The sequence below is a fragment of the Anomaloglossus baeobatrachus genome, chromosome 1, assembly GCF_048569485.1.
Source record: "Anomaloglossus baeobatrachus isolate aAnoBae1 chromosome 1, aAnoBae1.hap1, whole genome shotgun sequence".
In the NCBI taxonomy this organism is placed as follows: domain Eukaryota; kingdom Metazoa; phylum Chordata; class Amphibia; order Anura; family Aromobatidae; genus Anomaloglossus; species Anomaloglossus baeobatrachus.
In genome coordinates, this window is record NC_134353.1 from 410,819,124 (window position 1) to 410,837,780 (window position 18,657).

Genomic DNA, 18,657 nt, shown 5'->3' on the forward strand with positions numbered 1-18,657 from the left:
TTCCTGAAATCACATCCACTTTGCTTGGACAATTAAATACAGCAACATTTATGTGCAAACAAGCAGCTGAAAAACCCGGCATTTACGCTACATGTGAATACGGACTAATGTCAATTGTTTTTGCCATTTGCGTTTTGAACTGCAAAGCAGAGTTTTTGCCCAAATTTCTGCCAGAAAAAGGCTGCAGTTTGAACTGCATAGTGGGCACAAGAAACCCAAATTCCCATAGACTTTGCTTGAAAAGCAGAACACATGCATTTTGGCATTAAACGCTGCAGTTGAAAAAGCAGCAAAAAAGCAGGTAAAAAGCAACGTGGACACATAGCCTAAATGTCCAAGCAAAGTGGATGAGACGTCATTAAATCTCTGCCCTCAGTGCAGCTACATACATTGCTCCACTCTGCGGTTTTGGTGTTTTTTTTCTCTATAGGCTTCTTTGTGGGGCTTGAAAAAAATCCAAGTGAAAAAACAACCTGCCGTTTCATTTTAAATCAGAATCAAAGCTTTTCTGTAGTATTAAAAAAGCGTTAAAAACACGGATTCACATCTGCTCCAAACATGTATCAAATATCTTGGAGACGCATAAAAAACACAGCAAACACACAATAATCAGAGAAGATTGTTATTGTGTTGTGTGCTGCAGAAAAAACACTTATGCTACATGTGAACACAGCCTCAGAGATATATTTTTATTACATTTTTTATGGGTTTTGATAGAAAAAAAGAATCAATCAATTGCACTATTTTTTTCTGTCATTTACTGATTCCCATAAATAATCTGATCGCTGTGTTGTACGGGTTGTTACGATTACAGGGACACCAAATATGTTCATGTTATTTATTGCTTTCTGATGTATATTGTTTTATAAAAAAGCTCAATCAAAATTATATTATTCTATTTTTTTTTAATTATTTTAGTAATTTTATTTTTAGAAGAAAAAAATCTTTTACTCTCCCTCTAGAATACAGGACCTTGTGATGCTGCTCTGTACAAAGCATTCCTATCTTCTGCGTAATCAGAGGCTGCAATGCAGGTTCATCTATGTAAAATCCTTCCTCTGACATCATCAAAGCTTGTTGCTCCACAGCTTTGAGAGCTGCAGCTGCTGTTATGTGTTTGAAAGTTGCTGGTTTGATTCCAAGGACAGGTGAAAAATAAAATTATGTTTGTCATTTTTTTCTTATTTCTTTATAGTAGTTTTATTGGAGCAAAATAATATATATATATATATATATATTATTTTGCTCCAATAAATATATATATAATCCCTCTATCTATCCCTCTTTCTATCTGTCCATCTGTCTATCTATCGATCGATCAATCGATCGATCTATGTAACTGGATAATTTGTGGCTTCTTCTGTCTGTAATACAGGTCAAGATTACCAAATCCTCCTAGGCAGGCAGTAGCTCAAGGGTAGAGCTGCTACCTATGGACAAAGATTTTCCATCCAGGGAAATCACAGCAGGAATTTAATTCATGCTCTGCTCGTGCTTTAACTGGGACAAGAGCTGTAATCAGTGGGAAAGACCTTAAAACAGGACAGTCCTATTGAATCTGGGATGGTTGGGAGATATGCAAATGCATGCAGATTGTGAAGAATTAATAATAGCCATAAAATGATAAGTTAAAAGATTAATCAGGAAAAATGCAAATTTATTACAATAGATCACAAATGTCAAAACAATAACACAAGTATACAATTGTCGTAACATAATATTTGACCCATGTACATGCCGCCTCTTAAAGACAAGGTTTACTTTACTGATCTGGTAATATGTACACATCTTCTTCTTTGCTCTGGTTTTTCACTAGTTTAGGTTCTGAGTAGTTATAATAAATCCCCTGGGTGTTTGTGTAAATAGGCTGGTCACCTTCATTGACATCACTTTCCAGATATATATCGTCTTCTGTTGTATGTTTGCTGTTGATGCAAGGAAGAAAACAATGTTAAAGCTGATAATGAGCACTTAGAAATCATACCTAGAATATATTTCAAGTGGTAATCCCATCAAAAGTATTATTGTCAAATGAATAATTTGAAATAACCATCCATTAAAAATAGTGTATGTTGTTACAGTATATACAGTACATACAAAATATTTTCATATGCACCCTCCTGTTTTCTCCTATGATGTAGTCAAAATAATTGTCTGCCATCAACTTCATTTGGCATTCAAATATATTAGTGTGACATACAAGTGCATCTGAATAAATTAGGATATCATCAAAAAGATTATGTATTTCAGTAATTGAATAGAAAAAGGGAAACACATATATTATATAAAGTTATTACACACAGAGGGATCTATTTCAGGTATTTATCTCTGTTAATGTTGATGATTATGGCTTCCAGTCAATGAAAACCGAAAAGTCATTATCTCAGAAAATTAGAACATTATATAAGACCAACTGATAAAATCATTTTAAACTCAGAAATGTTGGCGTACTGAAAAGTCTGTACAGTAAATGCACTCAATACTTGGTTGCGGCTCCTTTTGCATGAATTACTGCATCAATGTGGCGTGGCATGGAAGCGATCAGCCTGTGGCACTGCTGAGGTGTTATGGAAGCCCAGGTTGCTTTGATAGCAGCCTTCAGCTCATCTGCATTATTAGGTCATTCATCTTCCTCTTGACAATACCCAATTGATTCTCTATGGGGTTTAGGTCAGGCAAGTTTTCTGGCCAATAAAGCCCAGTGATACTGTGGTTCTTAAACCAGGTATTGGTAGTTTTGGCAGTGTGGACAGGTGCCAAGTCTTGCTGGAAAATTAAATGTTCATCTCCAAAAAGCTTGTCAGCAGAGGGAAGCATAAAGTGCTCTAAATTTTCCTGGTAGACGGCTGGGCTGACTTTGGTCTTCTTGATAAAACACAGTGGACCTATGCTAGCAGATGACATGGCTCCCCAAACCATCACTGATTGTGGAAACTTCACACTAGACCTCAAGCAGCTTGGATTGGGGCCTCTCCACTCTTCCTTGAAACTCTGGGACCTTGGTTTAAAAAAAAAATGCAAAATTTACTTTCATCTGAAAACAACACTTTGAACCATTGAGCAACAGTCCAGTTCTTCTTGTGCTTGACCCAGGTAAGATGCTTCTGGTGTTGTCTATTGGTCATGAGTGGTTTAACACAAGGAATGCAACAGAATGTTGTAGCTCATGTCCTGGATACATCTGTGTGTAATGGCTCTTGAAGCACTGAATCCAGCAGCAGTAAACACCTTGTAAGGTATATGTATATGTAAAGGTGAATGTAAGAGGTGTACTTGGCATGATGTATAGAAGGGGTTAATGTGTAGTGAAGTAGCAGAGATCAAGAAGCATAAGAATAGGAGAGGAAGCAAGGAGGAAATATTGTGGCAGATGGTGGCATATGAACGGAGGAGCTATCTGCAGTGGGTTTTAGAATTAATAGCGTCAGTGTGCTTACCATAGGTGGTACTCCACTTCACCTATGGTAAGCACACTGGCGCTATTATACATATGCACGATCCATGGTTACCACTACATCTAATCATTCCATACACACACCTCCATATTACTGATGCCTATATATACAAAACCACATTTTCTTATCACACTACATTTATTACATTTTAACCCCTTTTGTACATCATGCCAAGTACACTTCCCACATGAACTCTGCTCTTTATCTCCATCTCTTCTTCTTATCTTCTATTTCTTCCCCCTTTCACATGCACATGTGTATATATATATATATATATATGTATATATATATATATACATGATCTATGGCTGTTCCTATATTAAACCACCTCGTGTATCCATCTCTATATTACTGGTATCTATATACACACAGCATCCATTCACCTCTATATTTCCCTGTCGTACTTATTTATCCCCATCTTGTCTCATCACTCCACATTAGTCTTACTATACCCTCCATTACTACCTAATTATGCCTTCAATCCGCTCCTGAACACGTAGAGTCCACACTAACATTCAAAACGCATCCCCCATCTATCATCCCACATAATCATACTAATCATTCCCATTCTTTTTCCTTTTCCTTTCAGCTTATTTCTCACTCTTCAATTCTTCTCTCTTTTTCCTCTTCTATCTCCTTTCCCCCCTTTTTTCATTCCTTCTTTTCTTCTTCTTTTTTCTTCCATCATATGTAGTTTACTAACATCTAAATTATGTTTTTTTTCTGTGAATTAAGTATTGTTTATTATATAAGAAATATTATTATTATCTTTCACAATTTTCACTTTTTGGAAAATTCCTTTGTATTGTATACAAATTTTAAATTTTTGTTTTGTATATTCAAATCATGCATTGACCTTTATGTTATCTTTGTATACAGTGCTACTGAGGAAGGTCCATATTGGACCGAAAACGTTCTGTTATGCACATTAAATAAATACACGTTGTAGACAATTTTGGCAGTGCCTTGATTTCTTCTGTTCCCATGTGGTGATGTCATGTCTTTGGAAATTTCTGATAGGTTTATTGACAACATCTGAGTTAATTAGAGACACAGCTGTGGATTTCTTTTAATGCACACCTGAAGTACATTGCTTCTTTGTGTAACTTCATGGGAAAGTCAAAAGAATCAACCAAGATCGTAGGAAGAGAATTGTGTACTTGCACAAGTCTGGTTCATGCTTGGGTGCAATATCCAGATATCTGAAGGTGCTTAGTTCATCTGTGTAAAGAATTATGCGCAAGTACCAACAAGATGGGAGTGGCCAGCAGTCATACCGCTCAGGAAGGAGATGGGTTCTGTGTACCAGAGATAAACAAACTTTGGTCAGACATGTGAATATCAACCCACGAACAAAAGCAGAAGAGTTTGTGAAGATGCTGGCAGAAGCTGGTAAGGTGAAACAAGAATTGTATCAAAATGGGCTGAAAGGCCACTCTGCCAAAAAAAACCCCTTACTCCAAAAGAAACATTAAAAAGCCAGATTAATGTATGTACAGTAAATGCACACAGGAACAAAGACCTTAATTTTTGGAGATGTCCTGTGGTCTGACGAAACTAAAATTGAACTGTTTGGCCATAATGACCATTGTGACATTTTGAGGAGAAAGGGAGAAGCTTTGAAGCCTAAGAACACCATACCAGCTGTGAAAAATCAGGATGGTAGCATCAAGTTGGGGGGTTATTTTGCTGCAGGAAGGATTGGTGCACTTCACAAAATAGATAGCATCATAAGAAAAGAAGGGTATGTGGTAATACTGGAGCAACATCTCAAGACATTAGCCAGGAACTTAACTCTTGGACAGCAATGGGTCTTCCAAATGAACAATATCCCAAAGGATACTGCCAAACTGGTTACAAAGGGGTTTAAGGATAACAAAGTCAATGTTTTGGAGTGGCCATCAGAAAGTCCTGATGTTAATTCTATTGAAAATTTATGGGCAAAGCCGAAAAGGCCGATGGGAGCAAGGTGACCTACAAACATGGCTCAGTTATACCAGTTCTGTAAGGAGAAATTCCAACCAACTATTGTGAGAAGCTGTGGAAGGATATCCAAAATGTTTGGCCCAAGTCATACAGTTTAAGGGCAATGGCACCAAATTGTAAGGAAATGTATGTAAACTTTTGACTATGCAGAAAGTAAGAAAATGCCTTAAAACATTCTCTCTCTCTCTGGCATTTGGCAAATATAAATAATTTTGGTTCTTAACTTAATTGACCTAAAACAGGAAAGGTTTATTCTGATTTCATGACATAGTGAGAAAAACATGCAGATGTGTCTTTTTTAGATAGAGTATAAACGTGTGGTTGCAACTGTATACAGAATGTCACAAAAGTGCATACACCCCTCACATTTTTGTAAATATTGTACTATATATTTTCATGGAATAACACTAAAGATATGACACTTTAAAACAATATAAAGTAGTCAGTGTATGGCTTGTATAACAGTGTACGCTGTCAAGTGACTCAGTGTTACAAGGTCTCAGGTGTGAATGGGAGCAGTTGTGTTAAATTTGGTGTTACCACTTTTACGCTCCCCATACTGAAGTTCAACATGGCACCTCATAGCAAAGAATTCTCTGAGGATATGAACAAAAGAATTTTTGCTCTACCTAAAGATGGCCTAATCTATAAGAAGATTATCAAGAACATGAAACTGAGCTGCAGCACTGTGGCCAAGACCAGACAGCGGTTTTAGAAGACAGGTTTCACTCAGAACAGGCCTTGCTTTGGTCGACCAAAGAAGTTGGGAGCATGTGCTCAGGGTCATATACAGAGGTTATCTTTTCAAAATAGAAGTTTGAGTTCTGCCAGCATTGTTACATAGGTTGAAGAGGTGAGGTGTGGGAGGGGGGGGGGAGCCTGTCACTGCTCAAACCATAAACCGCACACTGCATCATATTTTTATGCATAGCTGATGAGACTAAGATAAACTTATTTGTTTCAGATGGAGCCAAGCAAGTGTGTCTTGCGTACAGTCTAGCATGGTGGTGGGAGTGTCATGGCTTGGGTCTTGGGACTTTTTGGTCTATTGAAATTAAAATAATGAAACAAAAAAACCCATACATATTAGGTATCACTGCATTCAGAAATATCTGATCTATTAAAATATAAAATAAATTAATCGATTGGTAAATAGCGTAACAGAAAAAAAAATGTAAACACCAAAAATACATTTTATTGGCCACCACAACATTACAATACAATGCAATAAAAGGCAATTGAATCTACCCAAAAATATTATGAGTAAAAATGCCAGCTTATGGACAGAAAAATAAGCCATCATATCGCCCTAAATATCCAAAACTTAACATTTTATAGGTTTTGGAAAATGATGCCAAAAGAGAAATGTTTATTATTGACAAAGTTGTGAATTTTAAATAAAAAATAAACTATACATTGGTACATACATACTCGTACTAACCTAAGGAATCATACTGCCCAGCCAGTTTTGCCATATAGGGAACATGGTTTATAAAAAAAACAAAAACCAGCTGTGGAATTGCTCTTTTTTGAAATTTCACTGCACTTGGAATTTTTTCCCTGTTTTCTCTACATGATATAGTAAATGTAATGGTTTAATTCAAAAGAACACCTTATCCAACAAAAAACAAGCCCTCATATGGCTATGTTGATGGAAGAACTCTGATTGAATTGTAGGAGAGATCCAGTTTTGAGACATTACCATATTGACTTTCCCCATTTGTTACAATATCTTTGATGCTTTTTTCTTTTAAAATTACATCTGAACAGTGGTTGAAATTTGACCAAAGGAGTGTAGTTCCATCTATTTGGTCACAACCACTTGCCCCGTTGATATAGACAGGCAATTCGTGACACACATCCGGCCTCGTTAGCGACGTTGTTGCGTGTCAAACGCACGAACGACCATTAACGATCAAAATTACTCACTTAATCGTTGATCGTTGACATGTCATTCTAATCCCAAATGTCGTTGCTGTTGCAGGACGTAGGTTGTTCGTCGTTCCTGCGGCAGCACACATCACTATGTGTGACACCGCAGGAACGAGGAACATCACCGTACCTGCGGCTGCCCGTAATGAGAAAGGAAGGAGGTGGGCGGGATGTTCGGCCTCTCCGCTTCTATTGGGTGGCCACTTAGAAAGGAGGCGGTTCGCCAGCCACAGCGATGTCGCTAGGCAGGTAAGTAAATGTGACGGTTCCTAGCGATGTTGTACACCACGGGTCGCGATTTGCCCGTGATGCACAACAGACGGGGGAGAGTGCTTTCACCAGCGACATCGCTAGCGATGTCGTTGCGTGTAAAGCAGCCTTTAGACGGGATCTAAGGGGAAAGCTATTCTCCTTGCAAAGGATTGCTGTGTCAGGTTCCCACATGGTGTCTGCTAATTGAGGTTCTAATCTGGCATAAATCCTGAGGCATATGAAAAGGCTTGTTAAAGGGCCACTTTTGACTTTTAGGATTGTTACTTCCAATAAGTGGCACTAGAGTTTGACTACTTCCTCCCTGAAGAGACAATTTCCATAACAATTACAATTTTTTATAACTACTTGGTTAAACGATAGATTCCTTTTTTTCCATGGAACAAATATATTATGTTCTATCGTTTCCTCAGAATTTCATATCACCCCTGATATTCAACTTTAAAACTTTAATGAAACATTTCCCACTTGTGGAATAATTTGATGTATTGCATTTTTTTTACATTCTATCTGCAATCAGTACCTTTGATTTGGGTAGAATTAGCAAAAATACTTAGGTCAGCAGAATATATATTTTTTTTCAAATAAAGGTCAGTGTAATAATTCAGAATAGTAATAGGTTCAGAGATTAAATCAAAACCTACCTGTGAGCGCCTGGTTCATGCTCATTTTTCAAATAGCCATAAGGTTTTGTTTCAGTGGATGGCAAGTAACCAACAAAAACATTTTCATAATCTTGTTTCTGGCCTTGGTTTAGAGTTGTTGCAGTGCCCTCTATATTTGTTGCCATGTAGCGTGGTTGCCCATGAACAGGTGACATGTCTGCAGCATCCTTGCTTTCGAAACTGGATGAACTTCTTTTCCTCTTCCACATGTACAGAGAAATTCCTCCAGCAATCAAAGCTATTAACAAGATTGGTAAAACAATGTACAGGGCCAAATATTGGTTGCTACAGTTTTGTTCGTAGAAGTCCCGTGGGTTAGTCAACTCTGAAGACAATTTGCATGTTGCATTAAGGTTTGGGTATTTTGAACCATTAATTATTTGCAGTATGTTGTTGACCAAAGGACACTGGCAGTCTACAGTCAGAGTCTGAAGAGTATCATGGAAAACACTTGTAGGAATTTCAGACAGTTGATTATCTTCCAGTTTAAGAATTTGCAGTTTAGATGAATTTATGAGAAAATCTTCTGGCAAACGTTCTAAATTATTGCTCTGTAGATTAACTTGTAACAATTTAATGGCATTAGATAAAAATCCTTCAGGAAGAACTCTGATTGAATTGTAGGAGAGATCCAGTTTTGAGACATTACCATATTGACTTTCCCCATTTGTTACAATATCTTTGATGCTTTTTTCTTTTAAAATTACATCTGAACAGTTGTTGAAATTTGACCAAAGGAGTGTAGTTCCATCTATTTGGTCACAACCACTTGCCCCTTTGGTGTAGACAGGCATACACAGAAAGATCATCAACATAAATTCTGCCCACATCTTCTTTTCTGTAAGACAAAACCATTGTTTTTCATTATTAACTAAATATCAACATGTGAAAGCGAGATCAAAGACAGAAATTTAGATAAGGTGTTAACTACTAAACCCCCCACTCTGAAAAATTTCAACCATTGCACACACAATTTACTTTATCCAGGCGAGCTTTGTACTATGATAATGTTTTCTGATCTGACAACAATAATAATAAGGCCTCATTCAGACATCTTTACATCACGTACATATGAGTCTGTAATTTTCAGAAATAGAACACGTGCCTATTAAATTCTATGGTGCTATTTACCTGTTGTGGGTTTTTTTTTCAGACCATATATCTGCAAAAAAAATTCACAGTGATGCTTCCATTTTTTATCAGAGTTATACAGGGTAGACTATTTATATGGATACACCTAAATAAAATGGTAATGGTTGGTGATATCAACTTCCTGTTTATGGCTCATTAGTATATGGGAGGGGGGAAACTTTTCAAGATGGGTGGTGACCATGGTGGCCATTTTGAAGTCAGCCATTTTGGATCCAAATTCTTTTTTTCCAATGGGGAGAGGGTCATGTAGCACATCAAAACTATTGAGAATTTAAAAAGAAAAACAATGGTGTGGTTGGTTTTAATGTAACTTTTTTTTTTATTAGTTATTTACAATTTTATGACCACTTATAAAATGTGTTCCAAGTGCTGCCCATTGTGTTGGATTGTCAATGCAACACTCTTTTCCCACTCTTCACACACTGGTAGCAACACCGCAGAAAAAATGCTAGCACAGGCTTCCAGTATCCATTGTTTCAGATGCTGCACCTCTTGTATCTTCACAACATAGACAATTGACCCCCTTAGACTTTTATCTTTGAGGTCATCTGAAGGCAGATTGAGAGACCTTGGTGGCCATTAAACTGGCCCACAATGACCAATCCACTTTCCAGGACACTGTTCATGTAGGAATGCTCGTACCTGACACCCATAATGTGATGGTGCACCACCACATTATGGTGGTGCACCGATCTAACACCCTTAGACTTTTATCTTTGGGGTCATCTGAAGGTAATTGCCTATGCTGTGAAGAAACAAGATGTGCAGCATCTGACACAACAGATACTGGAAGCCTGTGCTAGCATTTCTTCTGTTGCTATTAGAGTGTCAAGAGTGGGAGAAGAGGGTTGCATTGACAATCCAACACAATGGGCAGCACTTTGAGCATATTTTATAAGTGGGCATACAATTTTAAATAACTAATGAAAAAATAAAGTTATGTTAAAACAAAGCACACCATTGTTTCTCTTTTTAAATTCTCAATAGGTTTGAAGTGCTACATGACCCACTTCCCATTGGAAAAAATAAATTTGAATCCAAAATGTCCGACTTCAAAATGGCCGCCACGGTCACTACCCATCTTGAAAAGTTTCCCCCCTCTTACATACTAATAAGCCAAAAACAGGAAGTTGATATCATCAACCATTCCCATTTTATTTTGGTGCATCCATATAAATGGCCGACCCTGTCTATCGGTCTGTGAAAATCACAGAGACGGCAGCCATGTGCAATCAGTGTGCTCTCTGTGATAAACTTTGCAGTGAATAGGAAAAGCTGTTGAGTTTCTTTATTGTATGTGAAAATCACGGAGGAAACACTAATGGTAAAAATTGTCATACTGACCAAACACTGGTAAAACTCAAATCCAAAACACTGATGACACTTTTCTGGACTGTTTTTTAGTATGTGAAAATTATGGATGTCTGAATGAGACATTAAGCAATATTCCCAATGCTGTCCTTTGTTTTCCTGGATATCACATAAATAGGATCCATAGAGTTTCAATGATGCATACGCACATATCTGTTTTAGATTCATGTACCCGGTCTGTGAGACTCAGAGCATGTCCTAATCTTGCAGATCAGCCTTGGTCATTAATAGAGATGAGTGAACCGGTCCCGGTTCAGCTCGAGGTCGGTTCGTCGAACGGAGGTCCCGTTCCAGTTCGGTTCGTCGAACGTTCGACGAACCGAACTCGAACCGCATAGGAAACAATGGCAGGCATTCACAAACACATAAAAACACCTAGAAAACACCCTCAAAGGTGTCCAAAAGGTGACAAACAACTCACAACACAACACAAACACATGGGAAAGTGACAAGGACATATACTCATGCGAAAACAAAAGAGCAGTACAAGGAAAAAGAGGAGGACACACAGATATATGAGTATATGCAAGGAAACGTCAATGCCATTACTGTGCAACTCTAGCCCTGCTCATTTTAGGCTTCCAATCTGGATAAATTGCCTGAGCTTGCTACGTACGCCTTGGGGATCTTGTCGTGTCCTGCAGCCTGCGTTCTCTCGGAACCAGTCTTCAGTGCTGCTGGGGGTCTGCTGGCAGATAAGCACACGTGTCTGTCCACTGACAATGTGGACATGGCTCTCAGAGGACTTTTCTTCCCCTGGGTCAGCCAGGGGGGGCGAAAGGCATGCGTATTTTTGAGAGTGCTTCATGCAAAGCATCTTTTTCTTTTTCAAAATGGGGGTCAACTGATGCCAGTCAAGTGGGGTGTGTGTGGCCCAGTTAGTGGAAACGAGGGAGACTGTGGTTGGAGTCCCCTCGCTTTTGAAAAAAGAACCAAGATGAACAAGTAATGGCTCTCAGAGGACTTTTCTTCCCCTGGGTCATCCAGGGGAGGCGAAAGGCACGCGTATTTTTGAGAGTGCTTCATGCAAAGCATCTTTGTAAGCTTGAAAATGGGGGTCAACTGATGCCAGTCAAGTGGGGTGTGTGTGGCCCAGTTAGTGGAAACGAGGGAGACTGTGGTTGGTGTCCCCTCGCTGTGTTTTACATGCTTTTAGAAGGGCATGACATGGCTTAGAGGTTGACTTTCAGCATCTGGAAACTGTTGGCTGCCAAAATGCTGCCTTTCCAACCTTTTTAACTGAGGATTTTCGAGACCTTTGTCATGAATAGGAGAAAATGGTCTTTTACTTGTCCACATCTGAGGGACCGAGGGCTGGCTGCTGTGCTGAGATGGCGTTGAGTACGGTGTCCCTGCAGAGTTGCACTTTTGGTCATATACCAAAATGAGTTGAAAAAGGACAGATGCTGGTGGAAAGGGGAACAGGTGTGTTGGAAAGGGGAAAAAAGTTTTTGTCCGTGGATTTGGTGGTTAAGCAACAGTAACATTTGCTGAAGAAACACCATCTGTTACAGTGGGACTGGCAGATTTGGATAAGGTGGTATATACTATGTTACCGCTATATACCGAAAATTATTAAGAAAATAAAGAGAAAGGTATATATCCCCATCAGCAGTCAGTGTCCACCGTGCTCCCAGATGGAAAAGGAGAGGTTGGCAACTGGAAGGTTTTGTGGAGGATACAGAGCTGTGTGGCTATGAAACTAATAGTAGCCTGAACCGAGTTAGACGCCATTCGGATCTGGAGACTGGGAGCCCTGTTAGCGTCACAGGGTCCACATGCCCACCCAGCCCAGGAACTCCCTGTTAACAACAAAGGGGCCATTGAGTACGCTGACCGTGTGCGTAGGGGCCACACCTGTGGACAGCAGGTGCATCAGCAGCAGCAGGCCTGTTAATGCCACTGGGCTGCACAAGCAGGACTGGTAGGACAGGAGCTGGTCTTAACCGTTCTGCGTTACCAACTGTGGTGGTGGCCTGCATCGACACCCTATCCCTGCCTACCTCTGGCCTAAAGCCGCAATGGGTTCAACACATGGAGGTGTGCTCTTTCAGAGCATAATAGAAGACTGCGCACCTCCTTGTTGGCTCCAGCCCCTTTTATAACCAGGGTCCGCCCCAAACCAGGGTGAACCACAATGCACCTCCTGGAGACAAAAGCAGAGTGACACGTCATGAGTGGCATAACTAGCGTCCTATTTGGAACCGCAACTTCAATGATGACCTCATGGCTGCCATGACCCAAACACCTCACCAATCATCGTCTGACCATCAATAATGCGGTAACAAGTCATAGGGGCGGGCCTCTGCAAGCCATTTGGGAGTGGCCTGGCCACATCGTCAGGACACCTGATGCCCTGTGGTCTATATGGGACCCCCACATCAGGGGCAGGGCCAAAGAGTTCATTACCGGACATAGTCTCTGATGCAGTAAGTGCCTGAGCATGCTCAGTAGCATGAAATACAGTGTCTGAAAAAAGACTATCAGCTTTATGGTGTCTAGGCACAACACAGGACGTAGACCCGGCACGGAGTGCAAGTACCTGTGCAAAGAGGCTTTTCGCACTAAGTGTGGGAGCATGCGCTGTATCCCGAAATGAAGACTTAGCCTCAGCAATGGCACAGTCAGGCTGAGCATACTCACTAGGCGAAACACTGTAGTTAGGCTGCGGCTGGGGTAAATCGGCACACGCATGCGCACTAGCTGTCTCTCCACACTTAGACGTGGAGGAGAAAGCAGCCAGCTGGACAACCCAAGGCACAGCCCTAAATGGCAGCTTACGCCTGGGCGCAAATGAAACCACAGCAGGCTTCAGGTTACAGGTTTTGTAACAACAAATACCATCCAAAAGAACAGGTGTACTTCTTCCCATGGATAATCTGATATGATCCTTTTTTTCACGGACACAACCATCGCTAACAAATGTAGATGAGGCCAAAACAGCAGCTGCTTCAATGGATCTGAAGTGCTCCATAAAGTGGCCTCTCCTCCACCCCAATTTCAAGATCCCAAATACTCCATTCCTCTGTGGTGTCAATCCAATCGCACTTGCTTCCTAACAGCTCTCAAGTTTCCACCAGCCCTGCTGAGTATGGGGTAACAGAGATGGTTGAGTTTGCATAGCTGTTCAGTCGCACTATAGCCTGGGAATCAGAGGTCTGCTCCAAAGCTGCAATGAGTACAGACAAGGAAGTTATTATTATTTTTATTATTATTGATTTATAGAGCACCATTGATACCATGGTGCTGTACATGAGAAGGGGGTTACATACAGAATACATATACAAGTAACTATAGACAGACTGGTACAGAGGGAAGAGGGCCCTGCCCTTGCGGGATTACATTCTAAAGGATTTTTGGGAGGAGTCAGTAGGAGTGGTGTAGGTTGAGCGTCAAGTACGTATGGTGGTGGTGTCATTGAAGGTTATAGTCATTTCTGAACAGATGAGTTTTCAGATTCAGTTTGAAGCTTGCAGGTGTAGCAGATAATCTGACGTGTTGAGGTAGCGAGTTCCATGAGACAGGGGAAATGATCTGAGCAGATGGCCAGAAGCTTTGTGAGTGGGATCCAGGTCCCGATGAAGAAGGGTGCTGAGCCTAATCTACACCCTCATTTCCAAAAAATAAATCCTCCTGGTGGAGACAATGGGGAACATGATGAGGAGCACAGATACCTGATTGGAATGACAACTTTACTATTCGGTCAGGGCAGGAAGAGGTTGTCTCGGAGGACTCAGGACGAGGGGAATGAAAACACACAGGGTTATTGATGAGGTTGGAGACCACACTTACTGTCAAACCAAAGTCAGCCAGTCGATGAGGTCAGCAGAGGAGGTGGAGGAGGATGCTACTGACGACGAGGTTACGTTGCGTCTTCCTGGCCAGAGACAAAGTACTGGAAGCACGTCAATAACTGAATCCTGGACCACAACTTTGACTCTGAGCAGAAGTCGTGTTGGCTATGCAGGTCGCATGGGCTGTAAGCCTTGCCTAGCTTGTGAATTTTTGGACATCGCAAAGGATCACCCAAGTCATGGAATCTGTAAGATTTGTCAACAATCTGTAAGTAGAAGGCAAAAACTCACACCTTTGAGTAGTTCCTCCATGAAGTGTCACATGGATATGAATTGATAGCGTGAAGGTGTATTGCTCAGCTTTAGCCACTGTCAATGCAACATGCTTATTTGCCATTGCATGCATTGTTGCAGACTACACACAAGGGGCTGCTGTTTTTTTGGATCTGCCTTTGTTTGGTCACTATAGCAATATCAAATTGCTCTTCGGATGTGGACTTGGAGATGCTGTCTATGAACAGAAGGAAAAGCTAAAGGTGTGTGTTACAGCAAGGAGCCACCACGGAAACACTTCGTTCAATTGTGAGGGGAGTCATGTTGTACTTTGATGATGAACCCCGTAATGCCAGTGAGCAGCATCATGTGCCACAGACCAACATTCTTACAGTGCTGTCTATACTGTTTACCGTGAGAGGAGCGTAAAGTCTGTATTTCTGGAAACTGGACATCAGAGTACCCGGGTACGGTAGGCTGTGCCCAGACAATAATGCGGGCACGCAACACTTTGTTTTATTAGCAAAACACATATCTGTTCTGGGTAGGCCGACTATATAGACAATAAGACTTGCTGCCTCTGCACTGTCAAATTGTCACGTACAGTTTAAATCATAGAGGGACAGCAACACATGTTTGCATTGACTGTTGCTTTTCAAGATTTCCATGACTGTGTTGCAGAGCTGTGTGGTTTGCATTCACACTGTTATCATCTGCATTATCTGTGAGGCTTCAGCTAACAAGGGTATTCAGGGGGGGTAATGTGTTTTGACTATGTTTAGGTAGATAACTTGGAAGCTCTTGTGATGCGCCACTGGTAAGTCGTGTTCAAACACACACACACACACACACACACACACACACACACACACACACACGCACAAACACACAATTACTGCTACACAGAGGAATTAGCAGGTAGTAGGCAACAGAATAGATTGTTCAATTATTTAAATTGTATGCATGGTTCTTATTGTTTGTTTTGGTGAAGTTAAACAATCATTTATCAACCCAACTGCCTAGAGTCCTTTTCCTGTTGCCTGGTTTTGCTGCATACTGGGTAGCCCACCCTGTACACAACTTAAAATGAAGCATAAGTCGCAATGTGAATTTCACTGTGCTACAATGCGGCCTAGCGTGCCTGTGCAACCACCGCCTGCCCCATCAAGTGCATCTGCGTGCTCTTCATCCTCTGTGACTGTGGGGACAGCAGTCACACATGGTTTTTCACACTGAACTTCCACTCCTTTACCCGCAACAGGGAGTGTGATTGGCAGGTCATCACTTGTTTTGGAAGTGGAAACAGAAGGTATTGTTGAGCTGTCAGACATCGAGAGAACCATCATTGGATGCAGGCTACATTATATCCACGCCTGCACCTTCGTCACAGATTGACTGGACTACCTGCAGTTAATAATTGCATTCCAGAAATGGAAAGGAGAGTAGAATGCACATGTGTTGTACCTTGCTTGGCAGCAAAGGAACACTAACTTAGTATTCCAGACAATTTTAGGATGGCAGAAAAAGAGTCAGCTCTTTGGGCAAATTAAATAGCGTGGCAAAAGTGGACAGATGGGTACAGTGGCCGTGTTCTGTGGGTACCAGGACAGTAAAAGAAGCCTCACTTTCTATCCCTCCTAATGATCAAATGCAGCAAGGAATTCCCTGAGTTTGCTATAAAATTAGCATAGCTAAATGTGCATGAGGGTAGAATGCAGAGGTGCTTGAGATTGCTTGGCACAAGTGGCACAATAAAGGAGTCCAACAGCCACTTTTTGTATGCCACTAAATGGCAGTATTTTTTGCTATCATTATAGCTTATTAAAAACAGAGCAGGAGGGTGTCCTGCACAGGTGCTAGAAATAGCTTGGCACCAGTGGGGCACTAATGGAATACAACAACCAGGTCTATGATGCCACTAAATGGCAGTATTTTTTGCTATCATTATAGCTTATTAAAAACAGAGCAGGAGGGTGTCCTGCACAGGTGCTAGAAATAACTTGGCACCAGTGGGGCACTAATGGAATACAACAGCCAGTTCTATGATGCCACTAAATGGCAGTATTTTTTGCTATCATTATAGCTTATTAAAAACAGAGCAGGAGGGTGTCCTGCACAGGTGCTAGAAATAGCCTGGCACCAGTGGGGCACTAATGGAATACAACAGCCAGTTCTATGATGCCACTAAATGGCAGTATTTTTTGCTATCATTATAGCTTATTAAAAACAGAGCAGGAGGGTGTCCTGCACAGGTGCTAGAAATAGCTTGGCACCAGTGGGGCACTAATGGAGTACAACAGCCACTTCTTGAATGCCACTAAGTTTACTCAATTTTTGGTATTATAACGTCTTAGTAAGTAACAATGAGTTTGAGTGTGCAATGCAGGCAGACGTGCTGCAAATATCTTTGCACTAGTGGGACTATACAGAAGTCCAATAGCCACGTTTAGGATGCCACTAGGTTCACTCAGTGTTTGCTAGTATAATGGCTTAGCTACAATGAGTTTGAGTGTGCAATGCAGGCAGACGTGCTGCAAATATCTTTGCACTACTGGGGCAATACAGCAGTCCAACAGCCACGTTAAGGATGCCACTAAGTTCAATCAGTGTTTGCTAGTATAATGGCTTAACTACAATGAGTTTGAGTGTGCAATGCAGGCAGACGTGCTGCAAATATCTTTGCACTAGTGGGACTATACAGAAGTCCAATAGCCACGTTTAGGATGCCACTAGGTTCACTCAGTGTTTGCTAGTATAATGGCTTAGCTACAATGAGTTTGAGTGTGCAATGCAGGCAGAGGTGCTGCAAATATCTTTGCACTACTGGGGCAATACAGCAGTCCAACAGCCACGTTAAGGATGCTACTAAGTTCACTCAGTGTTTGCTAGTATAATGGCTTAGTAACAATGAGTTTGAGTGTGCAATGCAGGCAGAGGTGCTGCAAATATCTTTGCACTAGTGGGACTATACAGAAGTCCAATAGCCACGTTTAGGATGCCACTAGGTTCAATCAGTGTTTGCTAGTATAATGGCTTAGTAACAATGAGTTTGAGTGAGCAATGCAGGCAAATATCTTTGCACTACTGGGGCAATACAGCAGTCCAACAGCCACTTTTATGATGCCACTAAGTACACTCAGTGTTTGCTAGTATAATGGCTTAGTAACAATGAGTTTGAGTGTGCAAAGGGAAGGAGGGTACAGTGCTAGGGTTGTGAGTCTCTGGGTAGAGGAAAGGAAGCCTGCCTTTCTATTTCTCCTAATGGGGAAATGCAGCGAGGAAATCCCTGATTTTAGCTACACAGACGCTGTCATCTTGTGTAGCTGTTAAACTCTGTTTTCAGGACCTGTCACCTATGGCTCTGACCCTGCCGGTATGAGCCCTTAAAAGGACTGATAGAAAGTGCTATCCCTATGCTGTACAGCGCTGTGTATGGAGCATATATAGCAGTATCGGCGATAGGAGCTGCGCCAGTGATGTCTGACACCAAGGACGCAGAAGGCAGATAATGGCGTGCTGGAGGAAAATGTCCGTTTTTATAATGCAGGGACATGTGACATGGACATCCTATCACACATGCCGTTGCTTCTCTGGCTAAAAGTCCACTTAGCTGTGTGTGTGTCTGGGATTGGCTGACATGCTGGCCCTCCCCACTACACGCGCGCGCTTAGGGAAGGGAGACAAGGAAAAAAAAAAAAAATGGCGATCGCCATTATCCAAACAGCAGTGATCTGAATGCGCTGTTCCCGCACACTATAC

The 18,657-nt window shown here is 41.1% G+C and overlaps 1 protein-coding gene across 1 annotated transcript in view; it reads right to left on the bottom strand.

Moving 5' to 3' along the window:
• Positions 1-1,264: 1,264 nt before the first annotated feature.
• LRRC25 (leucine rich repeat containing 25) overlaps positions 1,265-18,657 on the bottom strand; it is a 110,144-nt gene continuing 92,751 nt past the window's right edge. The window contains exons 2-3 of the mRNA XM_075337849.1: positions 8,288-9,146; positions 1,265-1,925 (exon numbers count right to left, since the gene is read on the bottom strand). Coding sequence (XP_075193964.1) covers positions 1,763-1,925; positions 8,288-9,138 — 1,014 coding nt within the window. The 5' untranslated portion in view covers positions 9,139-9,146 and the 3' untranslated portion in view covers positions 1,265-1,762. The remainder of the gene's footprint in view (positions 1,926-8,287; positions 9,147-18,657) is intronic.